General features: G+C 42.7%; 1 protein-coding gene across 1 annotated transcript in view; it reads right to left on the reverse strand.

Moving 5' to 3' along the window:
• The window catches only part of FAM129A (family with sequence similarity 129 member A), a gene marked incomplete at its 5' end in the record, with an annotated part of 60167 nt that overhangs the window by 22329 nt on the left and 20510 nt on the right, over positions 1-17328 (reverse strand). Inside the window, one exon of the mRNA XM_019530590.1 lies at positions 5419-5534. Coding sequence (XP_019386135.1) covers positions 5419-5534 — 116 coding nt within the window. The remainder of the gene's footprint in view (positions 1-5418; positions 5535-17328) is intronic.

Raw genomic sequence — 17328 nt, forward strand, 5'->3', positions numbered from 1 at the left:
TCCCAGCTGCAGCACCAGGACCACAGGAGCTGGCCCCACCAGCCCTGAGGACTGAGATGATCACCCATGGTCCTCCCCCGCCTCTCTCCCCCACCCCCACCCCTTATCTGTATTTCCCTTGCCATAGGGAGCCAGGAGCAGCCCCTGGCCAGAGGCTTCTGGCTGAGGCTGCAGTTGGAGTGGGGCTGAGCTGGACTTGCTGCTGTGGCTGTTTATTTCTGCTGCCAGCTCCCCCTGGGTCCTACTGCCCCTGGCTCCTGTTATCTTTGACAGGCAGCCAGGAGCAGAAAAATATTAATTTTCTAAATGTTTTAGGGGCCCCGCGGGCCAGATAAGATGGCCTGGCAGGCTAAATGCAGCCTGCAGGCCGTATTTTGCCCACCCCTGGTTTAGAGTATAGACATGCCCTTACATCAAACAGCTGCATACAATTATACCAAAGCAAAGACTATCGGGAAATAACTGGACAAAAAAGATCCTGCAGGATGACCCAGAGGGGTCTTAGGAATGTACTCAAAGCTGGGGCTTCATGTTCAAATAACAGATGGTAACAAACTTAGCAGTGACCAAACATACTATAACAACATGGCTAGGGATAGAAGTTACATATAAACCACTTCAAGGCTAGGGACAGACATTACACATAAACGAATTTAAGTGATCAGATACTGGTTTAACCTTGTAACAGAACAGATGTGCAATGCACATAAACCAGTTTGAAAATAGCTGAAAGAGGTTTGAGATGAACCTGGTTGAATGTAGTATCAGACTTAACTGAATTGGGTCAAACCAGTTAATGCAATTTCTGCCCCAGACCCCTTGCAGGTGTAAGATAAACCAGATGCCCCAGCATCCTGGCAAGCTCTCTGGGCTAGGTGAGGCTCTCTGCTCCACAGCAGGACTGGCCCCTCCCCTCTGCTCCCTGACTGTAGCCCCAGCAGAGACTGCAGGTACAGCAAGGTCTGCCTGGCTTCCTCCTGCCTTGCCACTCCCCACCCCCGCTGTTTGCTGGACAACCAGGGATCCCCCCCTCCCTCCCTCCCATCTCCCACAACACAGACTCCAGCCCCATGGATCCTAGGCATGTGGTATGCTAGCTAATACTGAGAGGTGTCTGTGCATGAGTGTCTCCAATTTCACTGGGACAGGCAGGCAGAACAGTGACCACTTAGGGCTTTTTGGAGCTAATCAACAGGTCAGTTGTTAAGCTGTGTAAGAAGAGTTTGAATTAATGGAGAGAGGCTATTGTTTTGCTGATGAGGTGATAAACACCGTTATCAGCCCCCTGCTGGCTCCCTCACCTGTTTGCTGCAGACAGTATAAAGAAGCAGGGAGAAGGAGACTGAAAAGCTCCGTATCATCACCAGATGCATGCACTGCACACACACCCTTGCCTTAGAGTGCTAACCAGGGGCTGGCAACACTCCTGACCCGTGAGCAGCCAGCAGGAACAAGCCTGGGATAGTGTAGGAAGGGTGGGAGTTTAATCAGAGCGTCCTGCCAGGGCCTGGCCATGCCCCCCATGAGTGGAAGGGAAGGGAGGGCTGCTCTAGCGCCCTCCAGCTTCTAGCCTGAGCCACTGCAGACATGTGCCTGAATTTCCTCAGTCCAGGGTGAACGTCTGTCCAGTTACAAACCAGTTCAGTCTGACCAGGATAGACTAACCTGCAAAGATTGAATCAATTCAGGAGCAGGAGTTTCGAATGTCTGTCCCTAGCCCAAGTGATTAGAAACTGGTTTAAACCTGTAACAGAACAGAAGTTCAGTGCACATAAACCAGTTTCAAAATGGCCAAAACTGGTTTAAGATAAACTAGTTGGATGCATCAGACTTAACTGCTTTAGATCAAACCAGTTTATAGAACTTCTGTCCAAGACCCCCTCCCAGTTCAAGTTAACTCTCTGTCCCCCAGCATCGCAGGATGCTTTGCAGTCCTAGGCTGTGTTGTCTGCTTTAGCAGAGCAGGGCTGGCTCTGCCACTCTGCTCCATAGCTGGGGTACTATCACTGCTTCTGCTGGATACTGGTAAAACTGTTTGCCATTATAAATAATAAGATGAATGTGCTTACTGGCATTCTGCAGATTTTTTTAAAGCAGCAGCAAACTAGTAGGATGGTTGTTTCAAACCATTCACTTAGCTTGGCTATTTACCTAAAACAATTATTATACTTGGTCAAAGCAAGTATGAGAGCACACTATATTTTGAGAACAAACTATCACTAAGATGATGGTATGTAACTAGTCTGGACATCCTCCGATTATGCATTCTCTTGGGGCATGGACTACGAGTAAGTGCTTGGCAGGCAAGAGGAAAATATAAAGCAAATAAAGATAACATTGTATTAGTTCCATGACTCGAAATGAATTTTGCAAATGTGTCAAGGAATAATGACCTCCTTAACCCCTCAGTGGGCATGATGGGGACTCTCTGATGTTCAAGTGCCTCCTATTAGTTGGAAATAGGCAGAGGAGTAGATAATGGTTGCATATTTTCATCCAGTTTCCTCATTTTCCAGAGCAGGCAAAACTGTTCTGTTTAGCGATGATAAAACCCTGACTCAAACTGTCCACTGGATCCCCTCCATTTTTCTTAAAAGTGGCCAGGTTTTAAAGAATGATGAACACCAACAATTGGTACTAAGGTTAACAGTTGCCTCTGAGTGCTCAGTGTTTTGTGGGAAAAAAGCATACATCTCTAAGAGCTAAATTCTGTTCACACTGGATGTGTCTACATATGTGCTTTAATGTGCAGAAGACTATTTTACTAGGCATTAAAGAATCATGTAAAAAACCATGACATTACATTAATACACAGTAAAAAAAGTCTTCTGCGCATCACTGAAAAGGGTGCAAATGCACTACTGCACATTACTGCAACCTAATGCACATTAACTTACTACTTCACATTGGAGAGCTCAAGGATGCACAGGAATGGAGTGGGGGTGGTTTAATTAAAGCAGCTCTGAAAGCCACGCTAATTAAAATGCTTGCCATGTTGCATGTATTCAGCATCCTGCACTTCAAAATGGTAGCATAACCACTTGACTAAAACTCATTTAGATCAGATTTAGTTAAAGTGCCCCTGCTGCCATTATGAAGTGCAGAGACACCAAATAGCTTTGACATGGAGGCTGCTGGAGCACATTAATTAACATGCTCCAGCACACTCGATTAATCCAGTCTGCATCGACGCGTGCTAATGAACACATGTTGCAGCAGATGTCCAGCATATGCATAGGTGCCTGAAGATACTAAATTTAGTGTGCTTTAGAAAAGGCACATTGGGCATTTATACACATAGACATGGGGGGGCACTTTAATTAGCTCATTCAATGACCTTTGGTTAAAGCACCCCCGCCACAATTTTCAAATGCAGGGATGCTGAATACATGCGATGCAGAGGCTGCTGGAGCACACTAACTAGCATGCTCCACCAGACTCGCAATGGTAATGCACGTATAGATGTACCCACTTGCATTAAAATACATCAGAAATAATGCCAGCAGTGTTAATGTACACATTTTCGCTTACAGAAGTGTTTTAAGTCATTTATTTAGGTGCACAGATATGCATTTAGAGCCTAAATGTAATCATCTTTTTCCTACATAGTGAAATAGGGTGGTATACTGGTTTTCTCCAGAGAAGTTGTTGCTATACCATACTATTTCAGAAGTTTGCCTCAGTTAATTCAGCACCTATTAGTTCACCCATTCAAAATTAAATGAGGCCTTTATAAAGAAGGTGACAACATGTTACAGGAGAGTCTCCAAAAGGGAGATGGTGGGAAAGAATCATAAAGCAAGCAAGTGGTTTAAATTAAGTGTGGGGGGGCAGAGTTTGTAACTTATAATATCATGTAGACACTCATGATTCCCTCCTTCCCGTCACACACACCAGTATCCTTTATTGATCCACAGACTTTAGTTAAATAAACGTGGAATATTTTACCTTTATCCTCATCCTTAAATAAAACGTGTACAGAGCTCACAGCAAATGGTTTCTTATGATTACAGTAGTATTAGCGGCTGCTAAAGTACTTCACCCTGCTATTTCTTACATTTTAGATTTAAATCGTTTTTCCAACATCTCCAAATGGTCCAGCTAGAGAAGCTGCTGCCAGCCTATAAGCAGCTTCATCTGCTGGTAAGGTTCTATTGCTCTTGCTGAAAACTCCCAGTCTCTAATAATTCAAGAAAAAAGTGCAATTCAATTATTTCCAGCCAACTGAACACCCTTCAGTGGGTATCTCCTCCAGGCAATTTTTAATTAATCACAAAATATATAGCTTCAGGAAACCCAAATAGCACATTTAAAAAAATTTCAATGCTGTAAACATACTGTCAGAAAGCATGAACTGCCACAGAGAACTGGAGAAACTAAACCAAAAGCAATTGGAAACTAGATCATTTATGAACGTAGTCAGTGTCAACCAGGAAAAGAGAAAAGTATTTAACCTTAAAAATAGAGGTGGAAGGTACAAAAACATTTCAAAGAACAGCACTGCAAATATCTGTCACTGAGTGCAGTGCTTACTGTTTTTAGTCCCACTGGAATGGTGAAAGTACTCACAGTAGTAAACAGTGGGTGCATCTACACGTGCACTTTACTGCAAGTTGACTAATTAGCTCCACAGTAAAGTGTCACCATCTACACATTTTCAACAGTACTATCTTATGCCAAAATGTTGTACTTAACTCCAACAAAATGCAGATGTAGATGGTAAAAAGGGCTGGCTGGGGCACGAGGGTGCTAAATGAGGGGAACTGCCTGCCTAGTCCTACACTTTAGCACCCCTGTGCCCCAGCCAGCCCCTCTATCACCTGATGCCAACAACCAGAGCCCAGGGCTGACTGCCCAGATCCCCTGCCAGCCCAGGGCTGCTCCACCCTGGCTCAAAGTGCTGCAGTCCTGGGTACATGTATAGATGCTGTGCCCAGGAGTTGCTAACTCTGACACAAACTGCACCAGAGTTTATCATGTCATTTTAACAGTACATGTAGATGCACCCACTATGTCCCAGATCCTATAACGATTTACTTAGTGGTTAACTCTAGGCACAGAGTGTAGTCCTATTGATTTTAGTGTGTATGTGCACAATGTATTAAGTTACAACATTTGCATGTGCTTTTGTAGGAGTGGGACCACGCTTGTGAATGAGCATTTAGTACAACAGGGTTTGACTGTGCAAAAACATTACAAGCTACTCTCCGTTGAAAGCAAACACCCCATCCAGTGGTAATGAAAATTTACAACACAGCTTATTTTTAAAAAATCTGTGTACGTACTCAGTGCCTGTTAACAGATAAAAATATCTTGGATAATTAGTATTTTTTATTTGCTCCAAACAAATTCTAGACTTCAACATCTCCACTATCCTCAAAAGCACCCACAAATAAGCAAAGGGTAATTCTATTTTACCTGAATTTCATTGCCAGTTATCATTTCCCAAACTCCATAGTGGCCTTTTTCCTGACGGAAGAACTGGACAGCTTCTAAAAATGCCTGCACTTCATATGTTGTTTGCTTGAGATAATCTTAAAAAAAAGAAAAAAAGATGTTGATGAAGAAACAGAAGTAACTGAATAGTAAACAGATCCTTAGATTTTTTTTAAAGAACCTTTTAAAGTGTTTTTTATATTTCTATCCAGGTTCAACAGAACCTGAGATCACTTACTAGGGGTGACTGTCTGGACACAAGTTTCTTCTAAGCCTTACATAGAATAAAACTCAGGGCCTTCTTGAACATTACACTTACAGCATGTTGACTGCGCTTAAAACACATGCATCTGCATATTCAAACAGTAAAACACGTGCTAAGTCCATTCCAACCATAGCAAAGTTAGGACTCATTTTAAGTAGCAGATCATTTTAAGTAGAGTGTGTTCTGTTATTTGTTGACTGTTTCACAGAGACAACAGAAGTAGAGAGGTTAAAGGACTTGCCCAAAGTCATATGGTATCAGTATCAAAATCAGTACCAGAAATGGGAACAGATGGCATATTTCCAGATTCCCAGTCACCTGCTCTAATCTCAGCTAAATCTATATGAATTTTCTGTAATCCCAGCAGGATTCTAGCTGTCCCTCCATTTCCACATCCCTAATCAATAACATTTTTATAACAGCTTACAAAACAGGCAATAAAAACTAGGGTAGCGCTGTATAACCTGACTATTTATTTCCAACAGAAGAATTACATTAGGAGTCACCCTACAGAGAAGAGTAGGGTAAAATTAATACTTTCCTGGCTAAAAAAATTAAGTAGGTGTCAGGCCTAAAAGGTTTTCTGCATATAAATATCAAAATTCATCACTTTGACCACAAGGGGGCCAAACTATGGAGCTTCTCTACTTTGAGTGGATTTGGCCAGATACAGTAAGAATTGTAATTACTGCAGGGTTGGGATTCTGACTCATATGTTTTCATTTTTAACAGCTGTGCTCATTCCCAACCAGAAGGGACGAAAGGACAAGACAGAGCGCTGGTACTTGGACAATGCTGATTTGACAACCACCCACTTCTGTTGCTCTTTTCTGGAATGCTGAGTTCTCATTTCCTAACTTAAAGTTAGTTATTCCCGCTCTTCTGAGGTCCGAGCCCAGTAAAAAATGGAAAGTGGATGGGAAGTAAAGCCCCAAAACAATATTATCTGTATTATTCATGAGACATGTATAAGGTAATAAGCACAAGTAACGTTCTAACCATTTCATCCTTCATATGACTGTCACAAGGAGAAAAAAAGGGCAATGAAACCAGTCAGAGTACAGGGCAAAACAGTGCTGTTAAGTCATAAAGAACGCGGAAGGAAAATGGCTTGTTTTTCTTTATGAAGTCTATGTAAAATGTGAGCAAGTCTCTACTAATCCTTATTGAATGAAATTTTACGCTTACTTTGCACAGGAGTTTTACTTCAACTGCAGGGCACCAGGGACTTAGGCCCTTGGAAGGCTGTACTGTACAGATTTTTAAACTGTCAAAATGAGGAGCATAGGCAAGAGGTGTTATCAGAAAGAGGAGTTTGAGACACATGAGTTGTGGCCAAGCTGGAAGGAGCTGCAGTAATGTCCCCAAGATTTCTGCACAGGAACCCAAAGGCAGCTGTAAATTGGGTAACTTAATCCTACAAAGTACCATGGCAAAGCAAGGAAAGCAGTGAGTAAGTTACTGGCCTACTGCATGTATTACGTGCACCAGGATGGTGAGGGGGAAAATGGCAGTATCAACAGCTGCAAACACAACAGATGAAAAGCCCTCATGGTATCAGGAGCTATTGTCCACTAGCAGAAAGGGCACTGTGTTTCACTCCCCTAACTTCCTGATAGTATCAGAGTGACTTCCCCTTCTGCATGTTTAACTGACTGCTGCCAGTAAGCAGTACATGCATAACCACTAACTGCAGTGCCCGGTGCATATTAGGGAAGCCTGATACAGCAGCAGTGCTACGTCCTTCTTATCCAGGCATGTAGGCATGGATATCATTTGTTGGTGTTTTCAGGCCGTAAGTAGTCAAATCCAAGTTACAGTGCTACACTAATCGTTTCAACAGGTAAAGGGACGCTAGATCGTTTCAGTCACTTTATCTTCTTCAGTCCTTCCTCCTGATGCCCCTGAAGTGGCTACTGCATATTACAAGCCAGTTTCTTGCTCGTGTCCCATATGTACCTCCTAGGGCTCAGCAACAGCTGGAAATGACCATGGTTTTACATGACCTTTCTCCTCCTTAGGAGAAAAGATGTTCACCTGGCCAACTGTTGCCTTCACATGTGCAAAAATATACATTTTTTCTGGGTAGCCTGGTTGAATTTTCACACTACAGCTTTGGTTCTTTTTTGATGGCATAGATATATTTCTCCTCATTCACCTTCTTGGTACTGTGCCATAAAGGAAAAAACAATGACATTTAGGGTAGACTTCTATTTCACTGTACAAACCCAAATGACTTTCCCAGCTGTATAACTGCCATTTTTGGCACTTACACGCAGTTTATGATCCTATCTTATGTGTAGCTACTGAGCATACACAATTGGCTATGCTCTGGACAGGCAAGCATGCAACTCTGTACACACATGCCTAAAAGGTAAGTTTTGAAATTCTGGCCTGGCAAAAGTCCAGAGAAGCATGCCTCTCCTGTATTTTAACCCAATAGCCTACGGCATTCACTCAGGAAGCAGGAGAGGATGCCTACATGTACATCTTTCCAGCACACTGATTTATTATCGATCCACAGATTAGGCATTACCCAGCTCCTCCTCAGCCCTTCTCTTGAAGCTGGCCCTCTGGGCAGGTAAGAGGGAAATATGTGGGGCCAAGAGGAAGTGGACAAGTTAAGAGACTCAGTGAAACAGCTAATGTTTTGGAAAGGAACAAGCTTTGGGTTCTAGCCTAGACTCTTGCTCTGAATGGGATGGAAATTTTCCTACTGTTCTCCAACCAATGAATTATAAATGCAAGGTACAGTATCTCTTATTTGAAGCCACTTTCACTGTAAATTTAAATTAATTTAACTTTAAATTAAATCAGAAAATGTCTATTTTCTTTTGGAATAAGTGTACCTACACAGCGCATTCCAGAAAATTTGCTCAAGATACTATTTTTGTAGATTTTTCAGGCATTGGGCAATCCTACATTTTAATAACCACTACAAATGGGAGGACTTTCTAATGATACATTCCTTTTTATAAATTTTACCTAAATGTAGTTAATTAGCATGTTATCTGCTACAAAACTCCTTTCTAGGAGGAGGCGGCACTTAGGGAAGCAACATGGCTGCCTGTGTATCTTTTGAAATCAGTATAACTTATATAGGCATAGCAGAGCTCATTCAAAGCAGCAGACAGGTACGATACAAATAAACTTCCACCATTTATAGTCTGAATTCCTCTGAGAACTCTAAAGAAAGAGTGCTAAATTTAACCCTAAATTAATCAAAGGAGGACATGAGCTGTTAGCTATTGGAGAGACATTAACACCAGGAATTAGCAGGCTGCATCCCTGGGCACAGCACTTTAAACTAAGAGGTGCACATCTGCTGCTCGGACCACTAAAAATATTTTCTTAGCATCCTTTTGGTCTAATTATCAGAGGTGATGAGAAACCCATTTCTCCCACAAGCATTAGCTGAACTTGCAAACACTTGGCATGCCTGAAGATAAGGATCCCGTATGCATCATCATATCTCAATGCAATTTCTAGTTATGTATCTTTATTGTAACAGATTAAGTGCTTTCTGTTTTATCCATTGAGAGAGAGACTGCTCAGAAAAACACTGGTGTTTTGGTTTGCTTCAAGTTGGTTTACTTAAACAGCAGTAATAGAAATGAAGCTAATCTCTGCACCCCAAAGGGTGCAGCTCCTGTTTAACATTCCATTTCATTCCATTACAGTGTGAATAATTTGAAATCCAGTTTAAACTGACTAACTGAAGTGTAACCTTTTGAGTAATTACTCTTAGTAAGTTCATTCAGGCTACTCATTATCACAGTAAAGGAAGTGCTAAAGTTGTCCTAAAACAACCACAATATGAGTAAGTGCTTGAGTAAGTACAGCCAATATATTTTTGGTACTTTAACAAACGTAATGGCAACAACTAATTTCTCAACATAATTTCATTAAGTATCAATATAACTCAGTCTTCATCTGCTTGCCTAACTTCATTCTGTAGCTCTCATGCAGCTGCATGGAAAAAACCTATGTTCTGGGAGTTGAGTGATACTGTTCAGAGACAAGAAGTGTTTTCTCAGCTCTTGGTGGGACTTCAGTTAGATGAAATGACCAGGCAGCAACTATTTTCCACGTATCAAAATTGATGAGGTAATTCCATATACTGGGACTGAAAAGCTTGCCTGGCCTCATTTTGGATCTTGAGTCATTCTGCAGTGCTGGGACTCACTGATTCATTTTATTTAGGAAACATCCACAAAATTACTTTTCTAATCTGCAAAGCTAGCCAAAGAATAATTCAGAATAATGTGTGACATGCGAAAAGTGAACATATCATCCATCAAAAGAAACAGAGCACTTAATTGCAATACTGCAAATGCTCTTCTTCCAAATGAATGAAAATAAAATCATTTGAGTAAGGGGAAATCTTTTTGTCCATGTCATACAAAAAGGTTAAGAGATACCCAAATTGGATAGATGACTCACCTGAGTTTAAGTAGGAATGTGCTAAAATTAGAGCTCAGGGTGCATGACTTCAACATACACATGTGGATTGTAGCACCTCAAACCCATTTGAGGCACTGCAAACTTCATGTGGTGCCATTTGCCATACTGTTAACTTGCAGCACGATGGGTTTTTTTCCACACCGGGAGATTCACCACTAAAAAAAAAACAGTATGGTGCACGCGGTAGCAGTCTGTGCCGCCAGAAACTAGAGCCTGGCTGGTTAGAGCCAGCTCTGGCTGCCAGCTGGGCTCCAAGTAGCCAGACCACTGACGCTGCTGCCACAGAAGGCCCCCAGGACTCTAGGTTAGGCTGCTGGGGCCAGCACAGGTGCAGGACAAAAAGAAACGACACAAATTTGTGCCACTGCTATTTCTGCCACAGCAGCTGCATGCTCCTGCATGTGAGGATGCACCCCAAGAGTCTTTGCTTCTAGATCCATGATTTAACTGGTGAAATCCTGGTGCTGTGATGATTTAGCAAACTTACAGTACAGGGGACCCAAGCAGACTTCAGCTATTTTCACTGGCAACAACAACTATTTATAAAACAGATCAGCCAGGGAGATGTATATAATTCAGCTTATGTTCAGGCAACCTATAAATCTTATTCAATACAGATCTCTAAATTTTTATTGCAAACAATTACTAAATATATAAAGCAATCTGGCTTTCTATTGGGTGGCATTTTTGGTAACCATCATACAATGTCATGAAGGCAGCTATGCAAGAGGCACACAAGGCTAGGTTCTGGATGTGGTACAGGCATATTTGGTCATGCCATTTGTCAACATTAATAGGAATGACATGACAAAATCCCTATATATGGTGGCTGGAAAAATACCATTCTGTTTTAGCACTGAATTTCAAGATAGCTTAATTGTTAAAAATACCCATATCTGCTTTAATAGCCCCCGAACCTATCAGAATCCGATATTGTGTGTTTCAGTTCTGGACAGAGTATCCACCAACATCATCCAGTCCCAACAGCCCTAAAAGGCAGAAGATATGCAGAAAGTTTATAGGGTTCTGTCTGGAGTGACGGAAGAGGGGACAATGGTGAGAAAGAGTTGAAAGGAACGTCTTCCTGGAACGAGGATGAACTGCATTTCAGTTGGGGAAGGGAACACTTGTATCTACTGAAAATATGTTTTGGAACAAGTTGTGTGCCAAGTAACCATGTGATTTTTTTTTGTACTTTTACTCTATAATTCTCCTATTTCCTCTTCTGTTTGGTCAAATCCTGGCTCCACTGAAATCAATGCAAACATTCTCATTATTGGAAGCTCTTGCTGGTCGCCTTGCACAAATTCTTTGGGCACGGTATGTTTCAATGTGTTTCTATAAAGTCCTGTTTAATTTGCTATGGTACTATGAACAATTAAAGAAAAATGTGAGGAAAGCTAATACACTTTTTGGATCTTTTGCGGTTTGCATTTTGTGGTAGTTTTGAGAATCCCAGTGATGGAGCTTCAACCACTTCACACTATTTTTCAGCCTAATTGATTTCACACACTAGAAAATTCAGCCTAATTTCCCCATTTCCCATAGCTATATCCCTGTGCATTATGCCAAATTATTCCTCTCCCTCCTTGCCATTTAACTCTTTCAAATATGCATCAACTGTTGTGTTTGCTCTGCTGTCTCTTGGACAGACTATATATTTAGCTCTTTTAAAACAAGGATATATTAAAAAATAATCAAAGATACTGCTAAGGTAATTTCTTGGAACATTTGGGTGCTTCCTTATTAATATGGTACATGGGACAAGATGCACCTGCATTTTCAGCTTTTTTTTTTTTTTTTTTTTACTGATACTTCAAAGAAAGCTACTGCACAATTTACTGCCATAAAAACTTGAGGTAAAGGCAGGCAACAAATGGACAGAAAAAGAGGATGCCTGCAGTTCCAGAATCAGGCATGTCAACTTGCCAAAACTAAGGTTAGGGGATACATCCCAAATACAATAAAATGAATGTGAGGAGGAAGAAAAAAAAAAAGGAAGGAGTTTGAAACCATCTAGGATTGGTTTATTTAGCTGATAGTTTCTGTAATAGCAGCTTTGGTCTCAATATTTTTTTCATAACAACTTGCCATAACAGATGGATGGATGAATGAAAGTGGAGCCCTGTGGGGTAAGGAGAAGACTGGGACTACAGCAAGCACTGTCTATTATAACTTAAGTAACAAACACAAAACATGGATTAAGAAGCACAGGTTGCAGAGGGAGACATATTATGGAAGCAGTGGAAATGAGAATCGAGTGCACACAGTACTGACCATAAGGGATGAAGGTGAAAAAATTAAGGCGCGCATTTTTTATTGTCTTAAAGAATAAAAGGAAGAGAAGCAATGCTGCCAGTTACAATACCTAAAACACTGGAACAAGTGCTAAAAGCAACGGATGAGTATTGTAACATTATATGGAATCAGAGTGAAAAAAAATCAATGCTCATTTCTTACTGAAAACCAAGAATCAGGAGGAAAAAAAGATATTGCCCTGGAGAAAATGATAGAACACAGAAACACCAGACTAAGCAGGCAGTCTGCTACAACAGGGCACCTAAGGACCTGAAGCCTTGCATTGTCCAACAATCCAGTACCATCATAAAGCATTAGCAAGACAGTAGTCCAAAGATGCAGTGGAATACAAGTCACGCGAGATAATGAGGAACGCGGTAGAAATGAAACCAAAGACAACTACGAAGAAATAGTAGACAGCAGACAAGAACTTGGGAAGAGCCTCAACCATTAAATGTCTTGACAAAGGAGAGTTAGAAGAAGTCAGGTATATAAATAACAGAGAGAACTAGGAGGACACTCACTATTCACCAGAATGAAAGAAGCAACAGAGTGCGAGCATCCAAAATTATGATCTAATTATAATAACTGAGATGTGGTAAGGTAGTTCACACAACTGGAAGATTGACATGCATAGGCATATCTCATTCAAGAAGGACAAAGAGGAGAAAGCTAGGTGTTATCTTGTATATTAAAATTATATACATTTATTCTGAGGTCCACCATGACAGAGGTAGACCTGTTAAAAGTCTCTGGGTTAAAAAACAAGATGAAAATAGTAAGAAGGATGTCATGGTTGAAGTCTACTACTTAGCACCCAACCAAGAAAAGGGAATAGCTAAGGTTATTTAAACAACTGAAGCATCTTAGCCACAGGACCTGCTGTTTATAGGGAATTTAATGACTATATCATCTCTTGGGAAGGTAAAACAAGAGCCTTTAATCATCCAGCAAGTTCTTGGTTTATGTTGGGGACATTTTTTTTGGACAGATGCTGGAAAAACCAACAACAGAAACCCCTTTTCAATGTTCTGTTTACTTACAGTGAGGAATTATTTGTGAAGCTCAAAGTAAAAGAAAACGTGGCTGACAGTTATCATGAACCGATTGAGTTCATGATCCAGAAATGGAAGGAAAGAGAACCTCAGAATAAACATCACTGGATTTCTGAAAACAGACTTTTAACAAATTCTGAGAACTGGTGGGCAGGTTTGTTATAAAGAGCATGTGTCCACAGAGGAGAGGACAAAGAGTAACGGGCTAGCAATTGCAAGGATTAAATACTACGATGGATACTAAGAATAACTGTTTAACTGCAAGGGGTTAAGCACTAGGACAGATTACCTAGAGAGATCATGAAATCTCCATCATTGGAAGTTTTCTGAATTGCTGGTTAAACAAATATAAGGCCTCTTCGCTGCAGCCGACCCCTTACACAAGGCAGCTGAACCTGAGCCTGCCGATTGGTTCCAGGGCTGCTTTTAAGGAGCTCTTGCAGCACCTGGTCCCTGCTGTGCAACAAACTGGCCTCAGTCTGTGTGTAGCTCTCATTCACGCAACTTCCCTGGTTCCTATTCCTGCCTACGTACCTGGTTCCTGAACTTCGGACCCCTCGTTTGACCTTCGGCTTGCTTCCTGACATCCACTTCCGGTGACCCCCTGGCTCAGCACATGAACCCTGGTTTGATCTCGGCTCACTCTGACCTCTGTTCCTGGTAATCTCTCTGGCTTGGTTTGTCCCCCAACTCCAGACACTGGTCACAACCTCCAGCTCTGACCACTGGGCCTAATACCTCCATGGACCCTGACAACGAACATTGGTCTGGGATGTTTTAGATGGGGATGCTTCTGTGTTGTGTAAGGGGATGACCTATATAAGCTCCCGTGGCATCTTTCTGCCCTATTTTTTTTTATGATTCTATTGTAAGTCCCTCACTAATAGCAATAACACTATTTAAAATTTCAGCACTGTTAAAGAACTATGAAACCCAGCAAGTGAAGGCTAGGCCTATTATGGTAAAGGTCATATCCATAGGTAGGCCAGGTGCTAGTAACCTCTGGCTTCAACAAGCAAGGAAATACTTGCATAAGAGAAATAACAACTGTTAAAGTGAAAAAAAATAGCAATTCAATTAGAATTTAGAGGGAAGAACACAGGTGGGAAGAGTATGTAAAACACAACAGGTTTTCAATTTGCTTGCACATGCTGGAATGCCACCTACACCACCTCTGTGAACATTTCTCTTGCTATAGAGCCAGTTTAATATTAGAAACATGAAGTTTCCTTGCTACAGCCCAATACAAGTACAAGAAAAAATAATGAAGAAGTGTGGTTTGGACACACAAAGTATCAATATCACAGCACTGATGCCTCTTTACCAGTGGCATACTGTCATATTATTCATAGATCATGTGGTAGAAAACTGCTAACCACCAACAGAAACTAGATGAGGTCACTTCCAAACAGGATACAGCCCTGCAATAACGTACTGTATTTATAGCAAACAAGGTTTTGTAGCATGAGTTTCTGCAGAGAACAGCAAGCCAACATTTACTGAATTTAACTCTCCTCATTTTGTAGTACCTAATACTTCCATTCAGACTGTCTGAAGCTATAAAAAAAGGACTCCAAGTTACTCTCATCCTTTAGGAGTCCTGGCTTTATTTTAGAGTCACAACATTAGTATGGTATATACATGCACAACAGTCTTACATTTATACAGTCCATCTCAAAGGATCTCAAATGTTAAAGAAATGGTCTCCTTGTATTCCAGTTACAGATGAGCATGGTGCTACAGTGCTCCCCCTGGAAGCTCTGAAACTTTAGTTCAGATACAGCTTTCCACTTACCTACACCCCACAGGCAGAAGAATAATTTAATCAGTGTCTGAATTGTAGCTGCTTCAAGATGGGAATATAGCAGTTAACAGTGCACTGTATTCCTCAATAATATAGAGACAGAGTAAGATTAATGTCTACATTGTCAGGTGAAAAAATGAGGTAGAATTCAATCATAATGCAAATTTTATGCACATTAATAGCCATCACCTTTTAAAATGAGCATGCCTTAGCCTGAGAAACCCACCCTGCCACTGAACCAGGAAGATCACAGAAAATAAAAGTCCGTCTTAATGGGCTTTTAACTAACTTTTGGTTCAGAACAGTCTAATTCCCGACCTTTGCTTGCATTAAAAAAATCCTAGACTAGTGCTTCCCAACCTTTTCCTCAAAATGACCCCATTTATAGCCCTATTTCTTCAGCATGACCCCATGCTCCCAGGTACCCCTCACTCTCTACCCACTGCCTCCTGACCCTGCCAGTGCCCTTCCCCCCAGCTCTCCTGGAGGTGGCCCCCAGCTGCCAGGGCTACAGAACCAAGGCTAGGACCTACAGCCCCCTGCCCCTCACCCCCAGCAGCTCCTGAGCTGGGGCTACCACTTGCAGGAGGCAGCAGTTGCTGCGACCAGAGCAGAGCATGGAACCTGGTTCCCCACCTCGCATCCTCTACCCCTGTGGGTGGCACAGCTAGAGCAGAGTTTATGACAAGGGGGAGGATGCAGGCAGCCCACTGAGGGCACAGGGGTCGCTACCCTGCTGCTCTCCCCTGGGGGGCCTCTGAGGTCCAGCAGCCGGGACCCGGCACAGGAGGGCGAGGAAGCTTGGTGCCACTGTTGGGAGCCCCATGCCAGCTGCACCACCATGACAATTCACCCCTTCCCCACCCAGAAGTAGAGGTACAGATTTGTGTCCCCTGCTGTTGCCAGTCAGGCAGGATGCACCTCGCTATGGCAGCATGGCCAGTGTGGGGCTCCCAGCAGTGGCACCAAGCCTCCCCACCCCAATCTGCCCCAGAGGGTAGGGCAGCAAGGCAGAGATCAAGCCTGCAGCAGGCAACCCGCATCTGCCTCTGCCCCACACACAAATCTGGGGGACATATGCCCCCCCATGCCTCCTTCCCCAGGAGCATGCAACCCCATCTTTTATCATTGCAACTTGAAATGGGGTTGTGACCCTAAGATTGGGAACTGCTGTTCTAGACTGCGGCCTTAGACATCTTTTTATTACATTAATAGAGTAGGTCAACAATTGTCTAATTGACACTTTGTGGGAGCTTATGTACCAGCTTTTACAAGAAAGATTCATGAGATCCAGCCCAGGAAAGAATTCCTGATCAAAATAAGAGCTGTAGTCACAGCCGTTAGCAGCCAGTGTGGTAACCCTGTATCGTGCTCCACTTCCTGTTCTCTGGCACTCAGCACAATATCCCGCCTTCTGTCTCCCAGCCAAGGGCATGGAAATAGCTAGCTACGCTTCTGCTAGAAGACTTTGCTCCTAGATCCCCCCTCAGCCTTCTCTTATGGAGGCTGAACAGGTTCAGGTCCCTTAGCCTCTCCTCGCAGGACCTGCCCTGCTGACCCCGATCATGCGAGTGGCCCTCCTCTGGACCCTCTCCATGTTGTCCACATCCCTCTTGAAGTGCGGCGCCCAGAAGTGAACGCAGTACTCCAGCTGTGGCCTAACCAGTGCTGCATAGAGGGGGAGGATCACCTCCTTGAACCTGCTTGAGATGCATCTGTAGATGCATGACAAGGTGCGGTTGGCCTTCCTGACCGCATCCCCACACTGCTGGCCCATGTTCATCTTGGCATCAATGATGACTCCAAGATCCTTTTCTGCCTCTGCCTCTGGACTGACAAGAAGGGAGCTCCCCAGCCTGTACGTATGTTGCTGGTTCTTTCTCCACAGGTACATCGCCTTCCACTTGTCAGTGTTGAATCCCATTCTGTTCTCATCTGCCCACCTCTGTAACCTGTCTAGGTCCAATTGCAGCCTGTTCCTCCCTTCTAGCGTGCCCACATCTTAG

This window comes from Crocodylus porosus, unplaced genomic scaffold, assembly GCF_001723895.1.
Source record: "Crocodylus porosus isolate Cpor-Errol unplaced genomic scaffold, CroPor_comp1, whole genome shotgun sequence".
Classification (NCBI taxonomy): Eukaryota; Metazoa; Chordata; order Crocodylia; family Crocodylidae; genus Crocodylus; species Crocodylus porosus.